General features: G+C 48.0%; 4 protein-coding genes across 4 annotated transcripts in view; 1 reads left to right on the forward strand and 3 right to left on the reverse strand.

Moving 5' to 3' along the window:
* The window catches only part of SPPG_08950 (uncharacterized protein), a gene marked incomplete at both ends in the record, with an annotated part of 3,032 nt that extends 1,311 nt beyond the window's left edge, over positions 1-1,721 (reverse strand). Inside the window, 5 exons of the mRNA XM_016757100.1 lie at positions 25-368; positions 441-451; positions 534-638; positions 695-813; positions 891-1,721. Of these exons, the coding sequence (XP_016610657.1) occupies positions 25-368; positions 441-451; positions 534-638; positions 695-813; positions 891-1,721 (1,410 nt within the window). The remainder of the gene's footprint in view (positions 1-24; positions 369-440; positions 452-533; positions 639-694; positions 814-890) is intronic.
* Positions 1,722-3,397: 1,676 nt separating this feature from the next.
* On the reverse strand, positions 3,398-4,885 carry SPPG_01707 (uncharacterized protein). The gene has a single exon (XM_016750025.1). The coding sequence runs from the start codon at positions 4,761-4,763 to the stop codon at positions 3,561-3,563; it is 1,203 nt and encodes a 400-aa protein (XP_016610658.1). The 5' UTR covers positions 4,764-4,885; the 3' UTR covers positions 3,398-3,560.
* Positions 4,886-4,959: 74 nt separating this feature from the next.
* Positions 4,960-5,750, reverse strand: SPPG_08951 (uncharacterized protein). Its single transcript, XM_016757101.1, has one exon. It carries the CDS (start codon positions 5,514-5,516, stop codon positions 5,001-5,003), a length of 516 nt encoding a protein of 171 aa, XP_016610659.1. The 5' UTR covers positions 5,517-5,750; the 3' UTR covers positions 4,960-5,000.
* A 1,139-nt stretch (positions 5,751-6,889) lies between these two features.
* Positions 6,890-16,951, forward strand: SPPG_08952 (uncharacterized protein). The gene is made up of 15 exons (XM_016757102.1): positions 6,890-7,621; positions 7,690-7,817; positions 7,904-8,022; positions 8,088-8,740; positions 8,832-9,063; positions 9,161-9,232; positions 9,297-10,262; positions 10,335-11,870; positions 11,937-13,570; positions 13,639-13,912; positions 14,004-15,332; positions 15,397-15,624; positions 15,696-15,851; positions 15,916-16,713; positions 16,777-16,951. The coding sequence occupies exons 1-15, from the start codon at positions 7,274-7,276 to the stop codon at positions 16,839-16,841; spliced, it is 8,538 nt and encodes a 2,845-aa protein (XP_016610660.1). The 5' UTR covers positions 6,890-7,273; the 3' UTR covers positions 16,842-16,951.
* Positions 16,952-18,657: the final 1,706 nt, after the last annotated feature.

Here is an 18,657-nt window from a genome sequence, read left to right on the forward strand (position 1 = left end):
AATCTTGCTGAACAGCTCCATAACCTTTTCGGTGACACCGAGTACAGGAAACGAGACAGGAACACCGGCAGCAAAAATCAAATGTTCCACTGTTGGGGGCAACGAAGGCAAGTACTCCTCAAATAGCATATCCCAAGTTTTAGGATCGCAAACGCGAGTTTTTTTACGTTCAAAGCGACCGTCACTGCCAAAGATGGCTGTCCGTGGACCCATAAGCCGAAGGAAATTGTAGCCAGTAGATCCTCCCCATAGCCCTTCATCTCGAGCTCGCAGCGTGGTGGTATGGTGTTGGAACAGAAGGTAGAACCGGAGAGCAATCTTCCCAATAGCTTGAAAGACAGGACACTGTTGTAATGGATCAGGGTAAGCTACAAAACAATAAGTGGAACGGGTCAAAAAAACTGAGAGCACAATTGCAGCAATCGCAAGACTGGTCTTACATCCAAATCCGCTACAATCAGACAAGAACAAGATTCAATCAGATGTCAACAGTTTGCATCGTCATGCCAAAGAAACAAAAAGCTCTTGCTTACTCAAAAATATCATGATCATCCACAATGTTAATGCTGGGGATCGCGGCCATGGCATCCCCCACCACCGGCTGCGAGAAGTGAGCGAGATAGTGCATCAAGTAATATCTAAACGTCTGTTTAGATCACAAAGCCAAAGACGAATGATTAATCGCGATTAGTACCGTTCAACTTCAATTTGCATCTCCACGGTGAACTGGTAGGATTCACGTTCAACGCTATTAGTAATATCCAGCCATTGGCGAAGACTTTGGCAATGGAAAAAGAAATCGTCTTGATATATCTGGTTTGAATGAGATGAACATATCAATCAGAGATGTGTGAAGGTGTCTACGATGCGTCTCTTGATATCGCAATTACCTGATCCCCACATCCAACCATTAAATGTAGCGGTCGTTTCTTATGAACCGCCAACTTATCCCGCCAAAGGGGTCGCACGCCATCGAACTTTTCCTCCGGATTCTTCGTGTCCGTTCCAAATCCGTTGCAAGAGTAGAATGCCCAATGCCAAGGTTCGTCTCTGGCAGCTACATAAAACTCGTAGGCTGTGCCGCCAGATATTGTTGAATCTACTCCTTCCGTTGTACCGTTTCCCTGTGAGCTCGACGCCTCTTGCGGGTCAACCGTGTAGGTAACTTTTTGACTTCGGCCAGAGCTAACACGTGGCTCCCCAGTTTCTATACCTTGCTGCTTCAAGTGCCGTGCTTGTGGATCACCTACTTCTGTGGCATCAAGAAGGGGCTCTGAAGGTGCGTTTTCAAGCGATATTTGCAAATCGTAGCGGACAGCAGAGTAACCTGTTCCGCTAATGTCTTCATCGAGGATGACGGGATCTACCCATCGTCCGCCGTCTAGTTTGGAATGAACATGAATGCGAGGAGGAGTACGGGACATGTGATGCACGTATAGAATATTTCCAAGCCACACGTTCTTGTCCAAATCAACGTTGTGAAAGTTCAGGAATGGTCCATATAAGGGCTTGAGGGGTGCAGGCGGTGGAACTTTCTTCTTGTGATCCGTTCCCTCAGATACGTCTTTATCTTTGTTGCTTGCATTTTTCTGGCCGCTGTTTTGTTCGGGGTGAGCGAGCTGGTCGAGCTCGACGGTTTGTCCATCTTCCAAATGAAAGGCGATCTCGACATTGTCAGTTCCACCCACTTCCTTTTTGGCATCTTGTAGCGCTGCGAGCATATCATGACATGCTTGAACACCCAGGTCTCCCCCTCGGTTCAGTCGTGCTCGACGGTGTGTGATATTCCTTTCACGAAAGAAACCTACACACGGGTTGCATGACACTGCCTTGTGGCTTTGGACCGCGATCTCTGAAGCTGGGGCGTGAGTATGAACCCCACTATGTGGCCTATGTGTGTCGTCCCTGGATACTGCCGGGTGCGTTGCGTTGGACATGGCGGATGGACAGGACACAAAATGGATGGCAGGCTGAACGGACTTTGAACTTTCGCGCCTTGAACTGGGCGGGACTCAGGTTGCGTCATCAGCTGTCACATGTTTAACAGCGCTCACCCTGCAGGGCTTTTGGACGACTTATTTGCCAACGTGCATGGCAAAGACTTCTGCTACAAATTGCTTGGCAGAAAATACGGGATCTACCAAAGCTGTCACTCCATCAGCGGCGGTGTGCATCTTTACTGTTGAGATGGATCATGAAGGCATCGCATTGTTCTGTTGGTGATCACTCATTTACCAGATCTGGAGCGACTGTGCTGCAGACAGAGTGTGAGTAGCGATTATCCATCATCCTTCAACTTGCACATTGCCTGGATTTGGTATGATTGCTTTACTAGTAGAAAAGTATTAGTATCGATAGCGGTCGAGTGGAATGTTGAACACATTATTATGCATTACCTAAATTTGGTATCGGTGTCGAAGATGCCAAAAGGTTGCGTCCAAATTGCGATATGGTCAGCTCAGGTATCGGGCAGCATCAAGCCAGTTTTGGCTCTTGGCTGACCATGTTTCAAGACCATATGCTATCCCAAATCCTACAAATCTGTTCAAACGATGGCTTCGCTATAGAGGCTTTCCATCACATCAAAATGTTGTGCTTGCTGTAGGTATGCTTCGGATTTCCCGTTCATAATCCATGTCGCTTCTATAACGGTTCCTTTCTGGTGCTACTCCGTCTCTGTCGTGAGGTCTGGAATGAATCTAAATGCTTTGCACAGTCTCGGCAACCATTCATGGTTTCTGCTTTAGCCTTTATCTCTATCCGCTGCATAAAACTATAACAAATCAATGAAATCTTGATGGTTTCGGGACGCCTTTTTGGTCAGTTGTATGCAGGATGTGGATCCGCACTGATCAAAATCGCTGAAGCGCCGTGGAGCGCCATGATCCAGGATGCATCTCTTATTCCTGTGCCTGGGAGACCACTTCATTTGCAACTATGCAACGATAGCAAACTTGGAGTTACAGTATGGCTACGAGAGACCTAGAAAGTCCTCCTGGTTGCCGCAGAGCTATAAAGTCGCTCACTGTATGCGTCTGGTAGCCTATAAGCATCAGGCTTTTCGAAACTGGTTCTGAATGCGGGCATGACTGAAAAGCACCTTGCAGCACCAGTAAAACCATTCAAGGTGGATGAGATTGCACTTGGGTCTAAACCGCGATAGTGTCCGGGTATGACCACGGAATCATTCCCGTTCACGAGATAGGAGCGATCCAACGAAAATCCAGTATTCAGATGCCATAGCCTCTCACATTTCTCATCCAAAAGCTCACTTTTCCCACCTAATTGTAACATTGCAAGGTAATGCAAGCTCGTACACAGCACAACTGTCGCCGGTAACTTTCGTCAACTCAACATACGTAAGCTTCCCGCAAATCACACTAAAGGGGACAGAAAATAGTTACAATTCTGTAATTTATTATTATAAACCAATATTTCGTGCAGTCAAGTAAAAGCGCATTAAACCACCGAGGGATCAGCCTGTTCTGTATACACAAACCACGTGTGGACTTCTAACGGACATGGCTAATTTACAAACTATTCGAAACTGTGCAAAGTATCTAAACAGCGAGGGCAAACAGGGCGGCCACGCCCACCAGTAATCCAGCTGCCACTTTGTTAACCATCACCTGTTCGCCAGCACTTTTGGCACTCGCAGCTATGGGTGAACCGGAGGTAGGGGAAGGCGAGGCTGGGCTGCTTGCGGTCGAGGTCGAAACCGAGGTAGGAGTCGCCGAGGGTGCTGTCGATGTAGATGAAGTGGGAGTAGTTCCATTACCGCGATAAAAGGGCTGGTTCAGGCAAGTCCCAACGGGCATCATTTTGAGTGGAAAGTTGGCACCGGCAGCTTTCACCTCGTTAAGAACGTTTATCGCGATGCCGCTTGTGAATGGACTAATGTCGTGTTCAAGACTAATAAAACTCTTTTGAGCGGTGAACCACGTCTTGACGGTGTCTACAATCTTTTGCGAAGTGGCGGGAGATGCATCTGTTTGATCAGCATCAGTCGAGTCTCGGACCGGAGTGGTCGTCCAGAGAGTGGTAGAGTAGCCCAATGCCGTGGCAATGGCACGGATCCGGTCATCAACGTCACCACAGGGCGGACGCCAAAAGATCGGAAGACTACCGGTAGCGTTGTAGATCATGGCCTCAGTGTACTTTATTTCCGCAACAAATTGAGCGTTGGTGAGGGAAGTGGCGGGATAATGCGTCCAGGTGTGGACTCCAATCTGATGACCTTCAGCAAACGATTTTTTAATCTCTTCTGGATTCTGTAATCCATTGGCGCCAACGATAAAGAAAGTAGCTTTGAGCTTCATGGCATCTAGTGCTGCCCTGAGCGAGGGAGTATCATTCTGGTTTTGTCCATTTACCACGTTGACGGTTGGACCATCATCGTATGTCAGGCCCCACACGTTATCCCCGGGGCAGCTAACGACATCAGCCTTAAAACCCGCCGTGTCATTTGTTCTCACGCAAAGATTGTTTGGCCAGTAGCAGTTTGTAGCGGCTGTGTCGGCAGGGTATGTTGCAACGCATGGAGACTTGTATTGTGACGGAGGAATGTTCAAGTACTGAGGGGGAACAGTTGCCTGCACGTAGGCGAGGGCGGTTGTAACGAGAGGATCCTTTAGGAAATTTTCGGGAATGGGACTTGCTTCATCTGTTGGCGGCCAGGCTGCCGGCATGGGAGGTGGTAAGGGGAGATCGGCGGCAATCGCCGTTGCTGCAAGCAGGATGAGAGAAGCAACTTGAGGAAGCATGGTTAGATCAATGAACGTTCAACCTGCAGCTTGCCGCGTCGGGGAGGGAACAAGTGGGGGAGGAGATAAAGGACGGGGGAGTGGGGCAAGTCGGCTGGTTCTCTTTTAAAAGAAAAAAAGCCTTGGGTCAAAACCAGCAGCGGGCTGAACATTTCTGGTGGGCTCAGGAACGCGGAGTGTTCCTTTTTGGAAAGATCTTTTGGATATTTAGAATATTTTATTCGTGGTTTGCCAATATTAGGTAATTAAAGAACATGTGGCGGTACAAATTTCCGCGAGGCTAAGCACTTTGTCTCCCATCTCACAGCGCCTCCGTGACTCTGCCACTGCGGTTGTGGGGCGAAGGAAGAAAGGCACGGGAGCACAGCCACAAAGGAAACAGGACGGAGAGAGGAGGTGTTCTATAAAGGATTGGGCGTTGTTTGTCCATGGCTGATTTCCATGGCTGCTGCACAGTTTCCCTTCTTCCGCCCCTCTCAAGGCCATGCTGCAAATTGATGGGGCGATTCCCCTTACAAAAGAACATTCAACGGATCTCTGCGCGAGGGTACCCGAACGCATTCCAGGCGTTGGAGTAGAGAGCATTGTTTTGCGGGGTGAAAAGGCCATCGTACTCGAGACCATACGCGCTTTAGATGAGCGTTTCAATCGTGAAACGTTGAGGGAGTAGCGCAATGTTTGTCCACAATGGTTACGGAGGATGATGGTTGCTGTGATCGACGCATGCCGTACACTGTGACAAGGGCCACACATTCCATTTATTTTTCCTCCACATTACAATCGTCCTTAGTTGCACGGTTGCGCCGTTCCTACCAACCGGGTTTTTGATTACCTCAAGCATGGCAAGGGAAACACCGCGTTGTTCATAGTAGCTGTCAAGATGGTAGGGTGATGGATTTGTTCATACAGCGTAGCATGTCTTATCTGAAGAACAACGGTGGGATCTACCACTTCTACCGTGTTAATCTTTTATGCCACACTGCAACTGAGATTTGAACCATCAATTAACGTGACTGAACACATGTAGACAGTGACCGCGCCCATTTAATTGAATTCATGCATTGGAACCTACATATTGGGTTACTCCAGCGTGTAGGAGTGGTAGCGCGTCGCAGTCAGTCAGTGCGTAAGTCCAAGGCATAAGAAGGCCGCATAGACACGTTTACACAGTCTTCCGCACATTACAGAGTTGGCGTTGCCTCTGCCCATGGCATCCTTTTGCGCTACCTCCGCGGATGCTCAGCTTTATAGTGCAAAATGATCATGAGGTATGGCAAGGCATATGAGCCAATGACCAGTGTAAAAACCCAAAGTTGCCGATCACACATTACAAGTTTGCAACCATCCCTGGGCATCGCCGAGTTGTGTGGCCACAGGTGATTTTATTCAATAGGCAGTCCATTAACCCAAAAATGTAAGGCGGAAATGAAACGCGGGATAATTGCTTCCGGAATTTTGCCGGCACATGGTTTGCCACACGTCATTTAAGCTTTGGCTTTTGGTACTGGTAAATTATTTGAGACCAGTTTCCGGTTTGCTTGGAACAAGATGGGGTTGACATGCGAATTGGGAATATTAGTTCCGGTTAACAATAGCACAGGGTGTGGTTGGTTATCACATTTTAAAGCTTTGTAGCGTCAGAATGAAATGATTTGACTCATTGAATATGATCTGAATATGGGTATCAATGAAATGAAAGAAGCCAGATTAACAATATGCTGCATGAGATTGTTGCTGGCCATCGCATGCTGTGTACTGTTCCCCGGGGGACAATACAATACTCCACTGTTGTATAATGCATCTTTGATCAAGAAACTCGAGAAAGAGAACTGCATGCAGAAATTGAACATGGCAAGGGGCATTGAGGAAAAACAGATCTTGGAGTACCGATCCTACTTCTATCGTGGAGCCAAAAGCTATGGAGCTAGTGTCAAAAAGAGCAAGCGGCGGTGAAAAAGATCCGAGGGAACACAGCCCGGGCAGACCCGCATGAGTGTTGCAGTATCACATGTGCGAGTGATATCCAGACGATACACACAAACTACCCACTAGTGTTTTTCACATGTGCTTTACAGACAACATCTCATTTCCAGAATGACCCTGTAACTCAGCCAACGACTCAATGGAAAAAAGGAGGGTCAGGAGCGTGTGCACTGAAAAACCCAGGGTTGTATTCACCCAAACAGCCTAAAAATAGTATAGTTGCGAAAAAATCATTAACCTAAACCTGTGTTCCGATTGATAAAATTCCCCCACGTAAGCGTATGGAATTTCTGTGTCCGGGGCTATCGTAATTCATGGCAAGATTGTGGAAGAGTTTTTGTTTGTTTGGTGAAGTTACTGATTTGTATGATTGCCACAATGCATCAAAGCCCGTTCAACAAGCACAACGTACCCGTATGGTCGCTCGGGCATTTATATGGGTGCTTAAAAGGGCAGATAGGCACGAAATATAATCGCCATTTCTCTCGGCTTCACCCATAGAGTCCCCAAACACAAAATCCTCCGATATGACTGTTTCAAGTAAAGTATCGTCACCCTTAGAGACGTCAGTGGCCCATCTTCAACGTCAAGCCAAACATCGCCCAGATGAGCCTCTCTTTGTATTCCATGATGACAATTGTAATGTCATTGAGAAGCTCACCAGCAAGGAGGTCTACCGATGCGCACTCTCCATTGCTGCTGACCTGCGAAATGTTCTCGCACCCGGTGATCGCGCCGTCCTTTTATATCCACCTGGCACATCCTTCATCACTGCGTTTTTCGGATGCTTAATTGCCGGTATCGTTGCGATTCCAATGCCTCCAATTAACTTTACCGATACCCGTGACGAACAGCAATGGGATCATTTAGCAAAAGTAAGCAAAGCTTAGGAGTATTTTCTTCATGCATTGGAGCTCACGCTTTCTTCTTTTGATCCGTACAGGTGATTGAGACATCTGGAAGCAAAGTTATACTAACGGATACCATGTACTACAGGCTATCGACAGCCTACCAGATGAAAATTATGGTCAGCACACTTTCATTTCGGTCGAAATGGCCAAAGATCCCGTGGTAGGTGGTTTGGGATAATTATATGACTATGCCATCCGCGCGTTCTATACAAATCACGTGACAACTGATCCTTCCGTTGTCCAAAGGCGAACCACCGACACTGTCGCCGTCCAAGACAATATCAGTGAAGCAATCATTGTGCCTTCGACTCTGGACGACACTGCCTTTCTCCAGTTTACCTCTGGATCCACTTCCGCACCTAAAGGTACGCGGCGGCTATATATATATATATATGACTAGCCTAACTAATTTTGATCATGTTCCTTACAGGTGTCATTATGACCTACAGAAATGTCGGACATCAACTGGACGTCTCTCGGGACACTTTGCTAACCCTTCCAGGCGGGAGCTATGTCTCATGGATCCCCCATTGGCATGACTTTGGTCTAATCGGAGCCATCCTGTGCACCGTGCACAACGACTCTACATATTACTTTACGTCACCATTGACGTTTATGCGAAAACCAAGTTCTTGGATTGAACTCATGTCGAGATACCGGGCGACACACACCGCGGCCCCGACCTTTGCGTTTGATCTGGTGGTCAGGAAAACGCAGCCCGAAGAACGACTGGCGTGGGATCTGTCTGCGTTGAAGGTTATCAATATTTCGGCAGAACCAATTTCTTTTGACGTACTGCGAGGCTTTGCAGATGCTTTTGAAGCATCCGGGTTGAGACCTGGCTGTTTGGCTCCATGCTACGGATTGGCCGAGCACACAACGGGTATTACAGTATATGGTTCGTCTGTGTTGTGTGTGGACAAGCAGACACTAGAAGAAAGCAGTCAAGTAGAGGTGCGGCACTATAGCAAGGATGGATTGCACAAATGCCGGACCATACCTCTCGCTGGAGATAAGCAGGTGAAAGTCTTTGTTTCATCTGGTAAGCCGTACCGCGGTGTGACTGTTGCCATTGTTGACCCGGTAGGTTGCTGATTGGCTTTGTGAGAGTATGGGAAAGTCGCTGTACTGTTTTCATGCACCGGACTGATGGTCAACTTTTGGTTTGCTAAAGATCTCGCGCTATCGCTGCCCACCACTGACCGTTGGGGAAATCTGGGTGGATAGTTGGTCAAAGGCGCCCGGTTATGACGGTCTGGCGGACGTCTCAACAGAAACCATGGAGGCACGAATTGCTGATGACCCAGCAGATGCCACGCCATACCTTCGCACGGGTGACCTCGGTTTCTTTTATGACGGAGAATTGTACATATGCGGTAGAATTAAAGATATGATAGTTATTAATGGTGGGTTACCTGACTCGCACATACATATGGTCCGCGCCATTTTGTCTCTCAAGTATGTATTTCACTTACAAACTGATCATTGCCGTGGTAAATATAGGTCACAACATTTATCCACAGGATATCGAGGACAAGTTGCGGAACAACGTCCATTCTGCTATCCGGCCCGGAGGTAGTAAGGAAAATCTATTCTTGTTTTTATGAACAGGACTGAAAACTGAGCCCATTTTGCATAGGCCTCGCTTCTTTTGCTGTGGAAGGTTCCAAGTTTGGAGAAGAAGGTCTCGTTGTATTTGTCGAAATCAAAAAGGAAGCAAATGACGGCGGCAAGAAAGGATCGGGTGCCGCGTCTTCTGATGCTTTGGGTCGAGACGTTGCCAAAGCAGTCCAGCGCGCTGTTGCGCGCGAGTTTGGCGTGCGTTGCTATGCGGTGGTCGTTGGCCTTCCCGGTCTTGTGCTCAAGACCACAAGTGGAAAGGTTCGACGCCAAGCTTGTAAAAAAGAATTTGGCACTGGCGCAATTCACAAACTGAAAGCCACAATTTTGGTTGAGCGGTTTGGAAAATCTGACGAAAACAGCGAGAGACCACTTGTCTCTGAAGTCAGCGACTCATTAAACATTCCTGACCTTGTTCAAAGCCTCGACGCCCCGTTTCAATCCATTATAGGAGAATTGTCGACAATGTTTGGAGGCATGACGAAGCAATCGCATGACCGAGTCTTCCACCGTCGTGCAACAACATTATTGGGAACATGTCAAGTATTGGCCGATACCGATATTCCGGCCAACGACTTTCTTAAACCTGGGGCAGAGTATTCAGTATTGGTCCGTCATGCAAATGGGGTAGCTGATGATGACGCTGCAACCGATAATCGCGGAGCAACTGTTCGGCTCTTTGACGCAAAGCACAATGATATGAATCTGCCCAGCTTGGACTTACTGCTGACAACTGGAGAGTGCTTTGTTAACGGAACTGCGGAGGATTTCCGTAACTGGATGCTAGCCTCCCTACCTGAAAAGGAACGCATTGCATCCGATAACCCGCTTGTCAGTGATGCGGCCTGGGCTGCATTCAGAGAAGGAATTGGATCGTATACTGATTATCATTACTACTCGAAGACATCAAGCATACTGACTGATGTCGATGGGGAAAAGCATATTGTTCAGTTCCGACTGGTAGGGGATGAGAAGAATGTCAATGGTAAGGTTATTTGTTCGAGTCTCGTACTCAGAACCATAGTACTCAGTTCGTGTTAACTCGTTTGCCACTTAGCTGATCCCGGGAGGCTTAACCCAACAAGCATCCTTCCGCCAAATCGTCCGGCTATCCGTCAGCCAAACGACACCCGTCCCGCTGACTATCTTCACGCCGAACTGCGAACTCGTCTCACATGGGGACCTATAACGTACTCTCTTCAAATTCGTGTCCATCCCTACTCGCGTGCCGCACCTTTAAACGCTCGGGCATTGGATGCAACAATTCCATGGCCCAAACATCTTCAATGGCAGACAGTTGGCCGATTTACCTTGGACAGAATAGTCGATGACGAGCAGGCAGTGACGAAGCTCGCATTTAATGTATTTCATGCCCCTGCAGTCATTCGTCCCCCATTGACACGCTCGTCTCGGGATCCTGCGTCCTTAGCCTTGACCAGAGCGATCGTATATGATGTGGCGGCTCGAACAAGAAGAGGAGAAAAGATTCCAGAATCTATTGCTAAGCTGGCTGCTTCTCGTCCGGTTCATCAATCCCCGTCCAGGGCCGAGAAAAGTCAAGGAAAATTGGAAGCGGTAGAGAAATTAACCACATTTGAGGTATCTGTGAGCAAGTCTCCCTACAGCTCATCAATCTCTGCACCTTTGCCATCGTTCCAGCGAACTACACCGCTTCGGGTCGCTGTTATCGGTGCTGGACCCTCCGGACTCGCCGCAGCGTACGCTTTGCACAAATTGGGCTACGCTGTAACAGTATACGAAGCATCCGATCGCATTGGCGGCAAGGCTGGTACCGTGAACGTGAAGGGGCTAGATTTTGATCTTGGAGGACACGTATGCACTCAGAGGTACACCAAGACTTGGTCCTTGGTGCAAGAGCTTGGCCTCCCAACAGAAGAAGTTACCCCAGGCAAGATCCTGAATCCAAGCAACCAGACCTGGCGCACGATTTACGAAGTAACTGAGAAGGAACGTACCCCAGCGTGGCTTCTGGAGGCTGCATCGTACATGAAGATTCAACGGCAATACTTCCCGGAACCTTTTCCGACTAGATTGTCGGCAAATGCAAAGTTGACAAACCTCACCGCGCCTGCAGCCAATTTCCTGAATAGCAACGGTCTTCCAAATTATCGCAAGGACATTGAGATCTTTTACTCCGGATGCGGCTACGGCATGCTCGATGAGCCTGACCATCCAGCCGCACATCTGATCAAATACTCTGAACTTCTCGGACTGTATGATACTGTCGACACTCCCAGGCAATGGACGGTGAAGGGAGGTATGGGGAAACTATTCGAAGCTATAGCTAGCAAGTTGCCAGATATACGGCTAGCTTCCAGAGTAAATTGGGTGCAGAGAAAGGACGGTCAGATCTCGGTGCAAGCTGAAGGTCAGGAGCCCGCTACTTTTGATCGGGTCATGGTCGGTGTCTCTCCAAAAGTCTTTGAGTCGATCTGTGCAGACGTTACAGTGCAGGAACGTGAGCTATTCGAAAATGTGCGATATCGCAATTACTGGACAATTATCTTTACTGCCGATGGTTTACCAAAGAAGGGATTCTTCCTGTTGGAAAATAACCAAGTGCAACAAAAGGGTTTGTGTTTCCTTTTGGCATTTTTTATTAGCATACATTTCCAGTACACTAATACCTTACTATCAGAGGGTCATGTCGTCGCATTGCACCACCGTTACGATGACTCGAACATTTATTGTGCATACTCATACGGCGCAGAGTCTCATTCCGCAAAGGATATAGTTGCGTTCCTTCATGAGGATGTTGCCGAAATGGGCGGAAAAATGATTGAGGTTCACGGAACGTATCAATGGGGTGACTACATGCCTCATTATGGGCCAAAAGAACTTCCTACGATGCAAAAGAAGTTGGAAGCATATCAGGGAACCAAAGGAACCTTTTTCCTCGGCGGGTTGTTGTCCTTTGAGTTAATCGAATGCAACGTTTCTTACGCGACTGGCTTGGTGGAACGCTTTTTTACTGGGTCCTTTGCAACAGCCCCCAAGGACGTACAGATAACAAGCACGTCCAGTGGTACACCCTTGCAGAGCTTCCACTTAGAAAACAATGAAGAACGGAAGCGCCGATCAATGGTGGATTACATTCGATTGGTCCTGAAAGAAGAGTTGGGAGATGAAGCCGTTGCTGAGATCGGGGATGAGGATGAGTTCTCGACTTTGGGTCTAAACAGTATCGCTGCTACTCGTATGACCGATCGTATCTGCAAAGACACGCAGGTCACGATTGCCCCTGTGACGCTATTTGCCTTCCCGACCATCGTGGCGCTTGCGGACCATCTTGTTGAGCTACATGCTGATCAGAGCATCGCGAACGAGGTGCCCGTCCCACTATCTCACCCGGTGCCGCACAGTTTCCGTCAGATGCCAAGTTTAATGGTTGCTACGGCACAAATACCCGAGATTTCTGTGCCTGTAGACGTGAAAGACAGACCCTTGGACATATTGAAGAAGGTGTCGAGCGACCAGGAGCGTCGTCAGGCGCTCTGTACGTATTTGCAGACCATATTACGCGAAGAGCTCGGGAGCGATGCGCTGAATGGATTCGATCAAGAAACCGAATTTGCGTCGATCGGGATGAACAGTATTCAATTCTCGTCTTTATCGAGCAAATTATCGACCGACGTTGGTGTAAACCTCGCACCGGTCACCTTCTTTGCTTTCCCAACAGTAACAGCCCTGGTGGACCATCTGGCAGAAATCGTAGATGTTGGGACTCTTGATAAGCCTGTTGCTTGCCACAATGTATCCTCTAGCCCAGTGACACCGCCGCCTAGATACACCTCAAACACATCACCCTCTCCAACAGTAGATTCAAGGAGCACAGGAGGCTCGTACATTCGTCACCGCAACCTGACACTAGAAACGTCTTGCCATACAGCCTGCTTGGTTGACGTCTTTGTCCCTGCTACGTGGACCAGAACTGGCTTGCTCGTCGATGTCATCAGTCGCGGATGGAACTCAAACGTTGCAGAAGTTGATCGCAAGTTAGCCCTGTACGATCATCTTTGTCACAAGGGATACGTGGTTGTTGCGGTCCGTGTTGGTTCCGGCCCAGATGTCAACTTGGCTACGATGGTGGCGGGCATCAGGGCTGCAATTCAATGGACTACTACCACTTCTGCTCGGGTGGAGTTGATGGGTATCCGTAGTGACAACATTGAAACCGTGCTTATGGGCGAGCACACAGGAGGTTTTGTTGCCGCTTCTTCCATTGGCCGCTTAAGCGCCACAGAAATGGTCGATCGTGTACTTCTCGTCCAGGTATGGCAAGTTTCTGCAATTTTAAAGCTCCTGTAGTCCGCCTAACTTTTTTTGATGCCTCCAATTAGCCTACGGTTGACTTCCAAGTCCCTCCACAAAGTAGATCGGGCGTTGCATTCCCATATGAAACTTTATCGGCTGCCAGCCTTTTGGCTCTGGAAGTGCCCGAATTGGCCAATAAACCGGAAATCGCTCTCGTGGGTCATTCTGGAAGCTGGTCGCTGCCTATGAGAGACTTGTCTGAATATTCACGGAAATTTGCTCGTCGTAATGTCATTGCCTTCTTTGGCGCTGTCGACAGCCAGATGTGTAGCTCGGAGAGTGCATTGGAATGGTTGACCGGTGTGTAACTGTACTGGAATAGACAATAAAGTTTTTTTGTACCTTGTGTACTTCGAATTAGCTTTATATTCATCTTTCCTATTCTCACTAGAAAAAGACCGAACGGTCACTACAAAAAGGCTGGCGAAGAAACAATCCACCCCAACTGCACACTCAACGGCCACTGTCCAAAGATTACCTGCAAGCGATAAATCACTCCTCACAGTAGACCACGCGGTCGCTACCAAAACACAACTTGTCCCTCCAAGAACACCTCCTCCGAAGAATTCACTAAAACGGAGAGTTCCAGAATCAATTCAGGCATGCGATGGATGGTTCCTTATAACACCCAGTCAAGTATTGCCACCTAGTGTTCGCCTTCTAGTCCTTCACGATGCTGGGGGTAGTGCCGATCTCTATTCAAACTGGCCATCCCAGGTACCGCAGAGCTTGGAACTCGTTCGAATCGAGCTCCCAGGACATGGGCAACACCGTGGCGAACACTTCACCGACGGAAATGCACTTATCGGGGCATTGCTCAATGTCTTGGAACCAATGCTGGCCGATGGCATGCCATATGCCATTTTTGGACATTCTATGGGCGCAGCGCTCACCTTTGAGCTCACCAAAGCGATTTATGAGCGGAAATGGGCTAGCCCCTTGATGATCTTCCTTTCTAGTTACCCGGCATTCAACGGTACCGATTATAAAATGGCGATAGAGCACAAAGCCGATAGATCGGTTCTGTTTTCTTTGGCGGCTACTAGAACAGATGTATGTCTCCCTATCCCTGTATGTGCAATGGGAGGTGAGGAGGAAGCGATGAAGGGACTTTTGCCCTGTCTCTCAGCGTGGCGAAAACGAACGACTGCGGCCGGCTACCGAGGATTTTCTGTGAAACTATTCCCTGGAAACCACTTTTACGTCGCCGGTGCGGCTAGAGACGCTGTGGCTGAATATGTTTTCAAGCGGGTTTTCGATGCATTGGAAATGCGTGACCGATCAGCGGTTCCTCCCGAACGATATTTCCGAATGAATGACCAGCCTGCGGAGATGCAGAATGACATAAACCCGTCCGTGCAAGCTTTGGCTCAGTCCTGGCGACGAAACCCGGCATCTATTACGTCCACTCAGGCTTTCTATTCGTTAGCGTGCATTGCCCGGCTTCTTGACGATGAAACCGGCAGACCCATCTTTGCAAACGGTTTGGAAGTTGTTTTGGGGATGCTAAACGAGGATGGATACGGCTTCATCCAACCACAGCCGCTTGCGGTGGCTAACTGTGCAGCAGCCCTGGCTGTTGCAAACACATTGATGCTTCTCAACAGAGATGAGGAGCATAACGCAGGCTTCGATCATATGGACCGTCTGGTAAACTATGTGTTTGACGAATTGGCCAAAGTGAGGAGCGCAAAGAGATTGAAAAAGAGCGATTTACCTTGTAAGTTCTCAGTAGATGATGCTGACGGTGCGTTTGACACCATGCTAATGAAAACTTGACACAGACGGAAAATACTTCGAGTTTTCCGACTTCTTGGCGATAAACCATACCTTTTATCACGAAGGTGCCTTATTTCTCAAACTGGCTTCCGATTCTTTGTGCCCCCAGGACAAGCGTCGTGAACTGGAAGTTTCCCTCAAGTCGGTAGCGTACGTTAGGATGGCATACGGGAAAGGAGTTGACTTGAAATCCTTATTTGACACGAATCACACTTTATTGTGGTTTGCGCATTGTGAGTTGTCATTGCAGGTGCTACGTTATGTTGTCAGCGCTACAAGAGCTGACTCTTTTTTTGTTGGGTAGACTTCAAAGACGGTACCTTGTCTAGTTCCGCTGCTCGGTCTCATGCGGCTGCCCGTAAAGTTGTCGGCTGGAACGTTGCTTCCACAGTGAAATTCTATGAAGAGACCAAAGACTCAAATGCTCTGCAAACGCTTCGCACGATGATGAAAAGGCCACGTATGTACTCTTCTGGGGTTAATGTAATAGTCGTTTTTGCGTCTGTTCTAACTCCCACAATTAGATGACGGCCTGCATCCGGATATGTACCTTATGGAAACCCTGTTCATTTTCTATTATCTCCGCCGCGGCGGTGTCGACCTCCTCGCAGCAGGGTTTGAAGATGAACTGCGCTACCTTGCGTCCTGTCTGGAACCAGACGGCGTTGGTATCTTTGAAGATCTGGGTCTCAAAGACGTGGATGTGTCCGCATTGGCCATATACCTGTTGCAGAATACTCACATTCCTTCCCGTATGCGGGTTACCGGTTTGGAAGCATTTTGGAACGAGCGATATGGATTTTACGAAAATTTCGAAAGATCGGACTTTTTCGTGACGGCGAATCATATGCACATCCTCGAAGCGTACTGCACGGCGCCGGATGATCATGTTTCGTTCGAAGGCAAACTGAAAATTTGGCAACGCATCACGGGCCTTCTTAAAACAAGGTCATGGGGAGAACATAACCACCTGTCATCCCTATACATTTGGGAAAGGGTTGTCTCGTGCATTTACACATATCAGCACCTGTTCCCCGATGACCCTGTAGACGTACACAAAGTTGCCTTGGAACTCATCCTTCAGTTGCAAGACGAGCAATCAGGGGGAGTTGGCTCGGCGGCCTTAAACGGACGGCCAAATATGGAGGAAACCGGAATGGCTCTTTTGGCCATTCGAAGTGCCCTAAGAAGCAAAGGAGGTTTAGAGGAAAGCCTGCGGATCAAATGTGAACGAGCGCTCAGGAAAGGGAAGAAATATCTCCAAAAAGAGTGGGACAAATGCAGCAAGGAGGAAATTCCCATGTTTGAGGCGCTGTGGCCTGGTATGTGCCATGAAATGAGAGTGAAGCCGTTGTGCCGATGTTAACAATTCCAATCTATTGTAGGATACCTGGCATTCTGTCCGACAAATATCGTTAAATCGATCATTGTTTCAAGTCTGCTGGAGTGATAGACTAGATTATTCACGGGATAGTTTTGGACGGGTTAGAATAGGTGGGATTCTGCATCGAGGTGGAGGAACTGTTTGCACATATAATAGGCATTGAAAAATTCAATATGGTTGCTCTGCTTCATAGTTTAACCTTCGAACTACTATTTGTTGATAGTAATGATGCTGACGGTCGTGATTGCTTCATTCATCACTCAAAGTCGACGAGCTGCCTTTGTCATTGCGCGAAACACCAACAGAGCTCTAGGCAAGCAACGATTTGAAAACAATATTCTTTTCAAAAGATGGAGTAGCTTATGTAAATTCCCATGTTGCTCTCTTCCCAGGCACCTGAAATTGCACAATATCTTTGACTTGGCTGGTTCTCGCGATGGCCGAATTAACTCGATTCACCAGACCTTCCAAAAAGGTCCGTTTTGAATATTGATCTTGCTGAAATTTGCACCGTCCGTACGATCTGTCGTCCAATGTTTCCCGTAAATCTAATTGAGTGGCATCTGTAAATACCCAACGCATTTACAGTTATGCATGGAACCGTGTATACTGACCTCCTTGGCAGAGAGAATCGGAATGTACCTTTGATAAGTTCTCTGACCCTCAAGGCAATGCTCGGGTTCGACTAGATACTTATCACCATTAAGATAATTCCTGCGGGATATCAGGGATGGTACTCTCTGAATGGTTTTGCACATACAATGTATTCAAGCTTTTCAGTCAACATCTCGTTCAAAAATGGAAACGAGAGGGATATCCAAACGGGGTATCATAATTTGAGAACCGCCCTCTCATGCGCAAACATATTGGCCTTACGATAAGACAAATAATACATTTCAACTCCTTTTCCAGCACAGAACGTCGCAAACTTCAAGACTATCCGTCAAATATGGCACGCTTTACAGTGATGTGCATCCCAGAGAAGAGCCAAAGCTACCTATCCTACAAACAAAGCAAACCCTTCAAAGCCAGCATGCCCTACTTTAAGAAAATGGGACCTTCAAAGACGCACGTCGAGTTTAAAGAAACCTCTTTGACAATATCTCAAAGAAAATTTCCTCACCTCTCCCATACCGGGCATTTTCAATGAGCGTAAACTTAGGAAACAGTTTCAGGAGCGGTTGCGTCATTGCTGTGCTGCGAAGTATTGTACAATTAGATCGAGCGTTGCTCTGAAGCATCACAGATGCCTCGCACGGACGCAACCGTGGTTGACAGTCAAACCATATCGGACTTGGGAGGCATCGCCTTAAAGTATTCTCGTCATTAACTATGTATGGGATATGTGGTGCCATCAGTTTGATGACAACGGCGCATGGGATTTTGTGGAAGGTGGGCTTGTGGGCTTTTGAGCAGGTCAATCAGATACAATTCTTGTGCCAAGAAGGCATGGCAAACCCGCCATGCATAGTTGGGGCTGAGGGCTGTGAAAACCAAATCCTCAAGTGTTTCTGGGTTTGGCACGAGCTCGGAACAAGCATAAAAGATGCGCTAAGCAAGACTATCCCCCGTTCACCAATGCAGAGGAACATTACCGTTTGGGGAGGACCGTGGGAAAATCAAGATAAACAAATGACTCGCTTCACGCGTTTACATAATCTGAACTTACGCGACGTGTGCAAGGGGAACGAACGCACGCCAGGAGGTCTGCCAGGAGGTGGAAAACGACGACGATGATTGGGTGTTCATGGCGTGCTCAGAAGAATGACGTACGCAGGATACGGAATCTTCCGCCGAGAATTCCCGAAATGCAAAAAAAAGCGCAGTTCCCCAGGGTTATAAAAAGGCGACCCTCTCTCGCATCCCCCCGCATTTCTCTTCA

This window comes from Spizellomyces punctatus (assembly GCF_000182565.1).
Source record: "Spizellomyces punctatus DAOM BR117 chromosome Unknown supercont1.3, whole genome shotgun sequence".
NCBI classification, from domain to species: domain Eukaryota; kingdom Fungi; phylum Chytridiomycota; class Chytridiomycetes; order Spizellomycetales; family Spizellomycetaceae; genus Spizellomyces; species Spizellomyces punctatus.

Excerpts from the sequence above, each read along its gene's own strand:
- SPPG_08951 (XM_016757101.1), bottom strand. The coding sequence starts at position 5,516 with ATGTGTGGCCCTTGTCACAGTGTACGGCATGCGTCGATCACAGCAACC.
- SPPG_08952 (XM_016757102.1), top strand. The coding sequence starts at position 7,274 with ATGACTGTTTCAAGTAAAGTATCGTCACCCTTAGAGACGTCAGTGGCC. Across the intron at positions 7,622-7,689 it reads AATGGGATCATTTAGCAAAA|GTGATTGAGACATCTGGAAG; the intron begins GTAAGCAAAGCT and ends TGATCCGTACAG. Across the intron at positions 13,571-13,638 it reads ATCGTGTACTTCTCGTCCAG|CCTACGGTTGACTTCCAAGT; the intron begins GTATGGCAAGTT and ends GCCTCCAATTAG.
- SPPG_01707 (XM_016750025.1), bottom strand. The coding sequence starts at position 4,763 with ATGCTTCCTCAAGTTGCTTCTCTCATCCTGCTTGCAGCAACGGCGATT.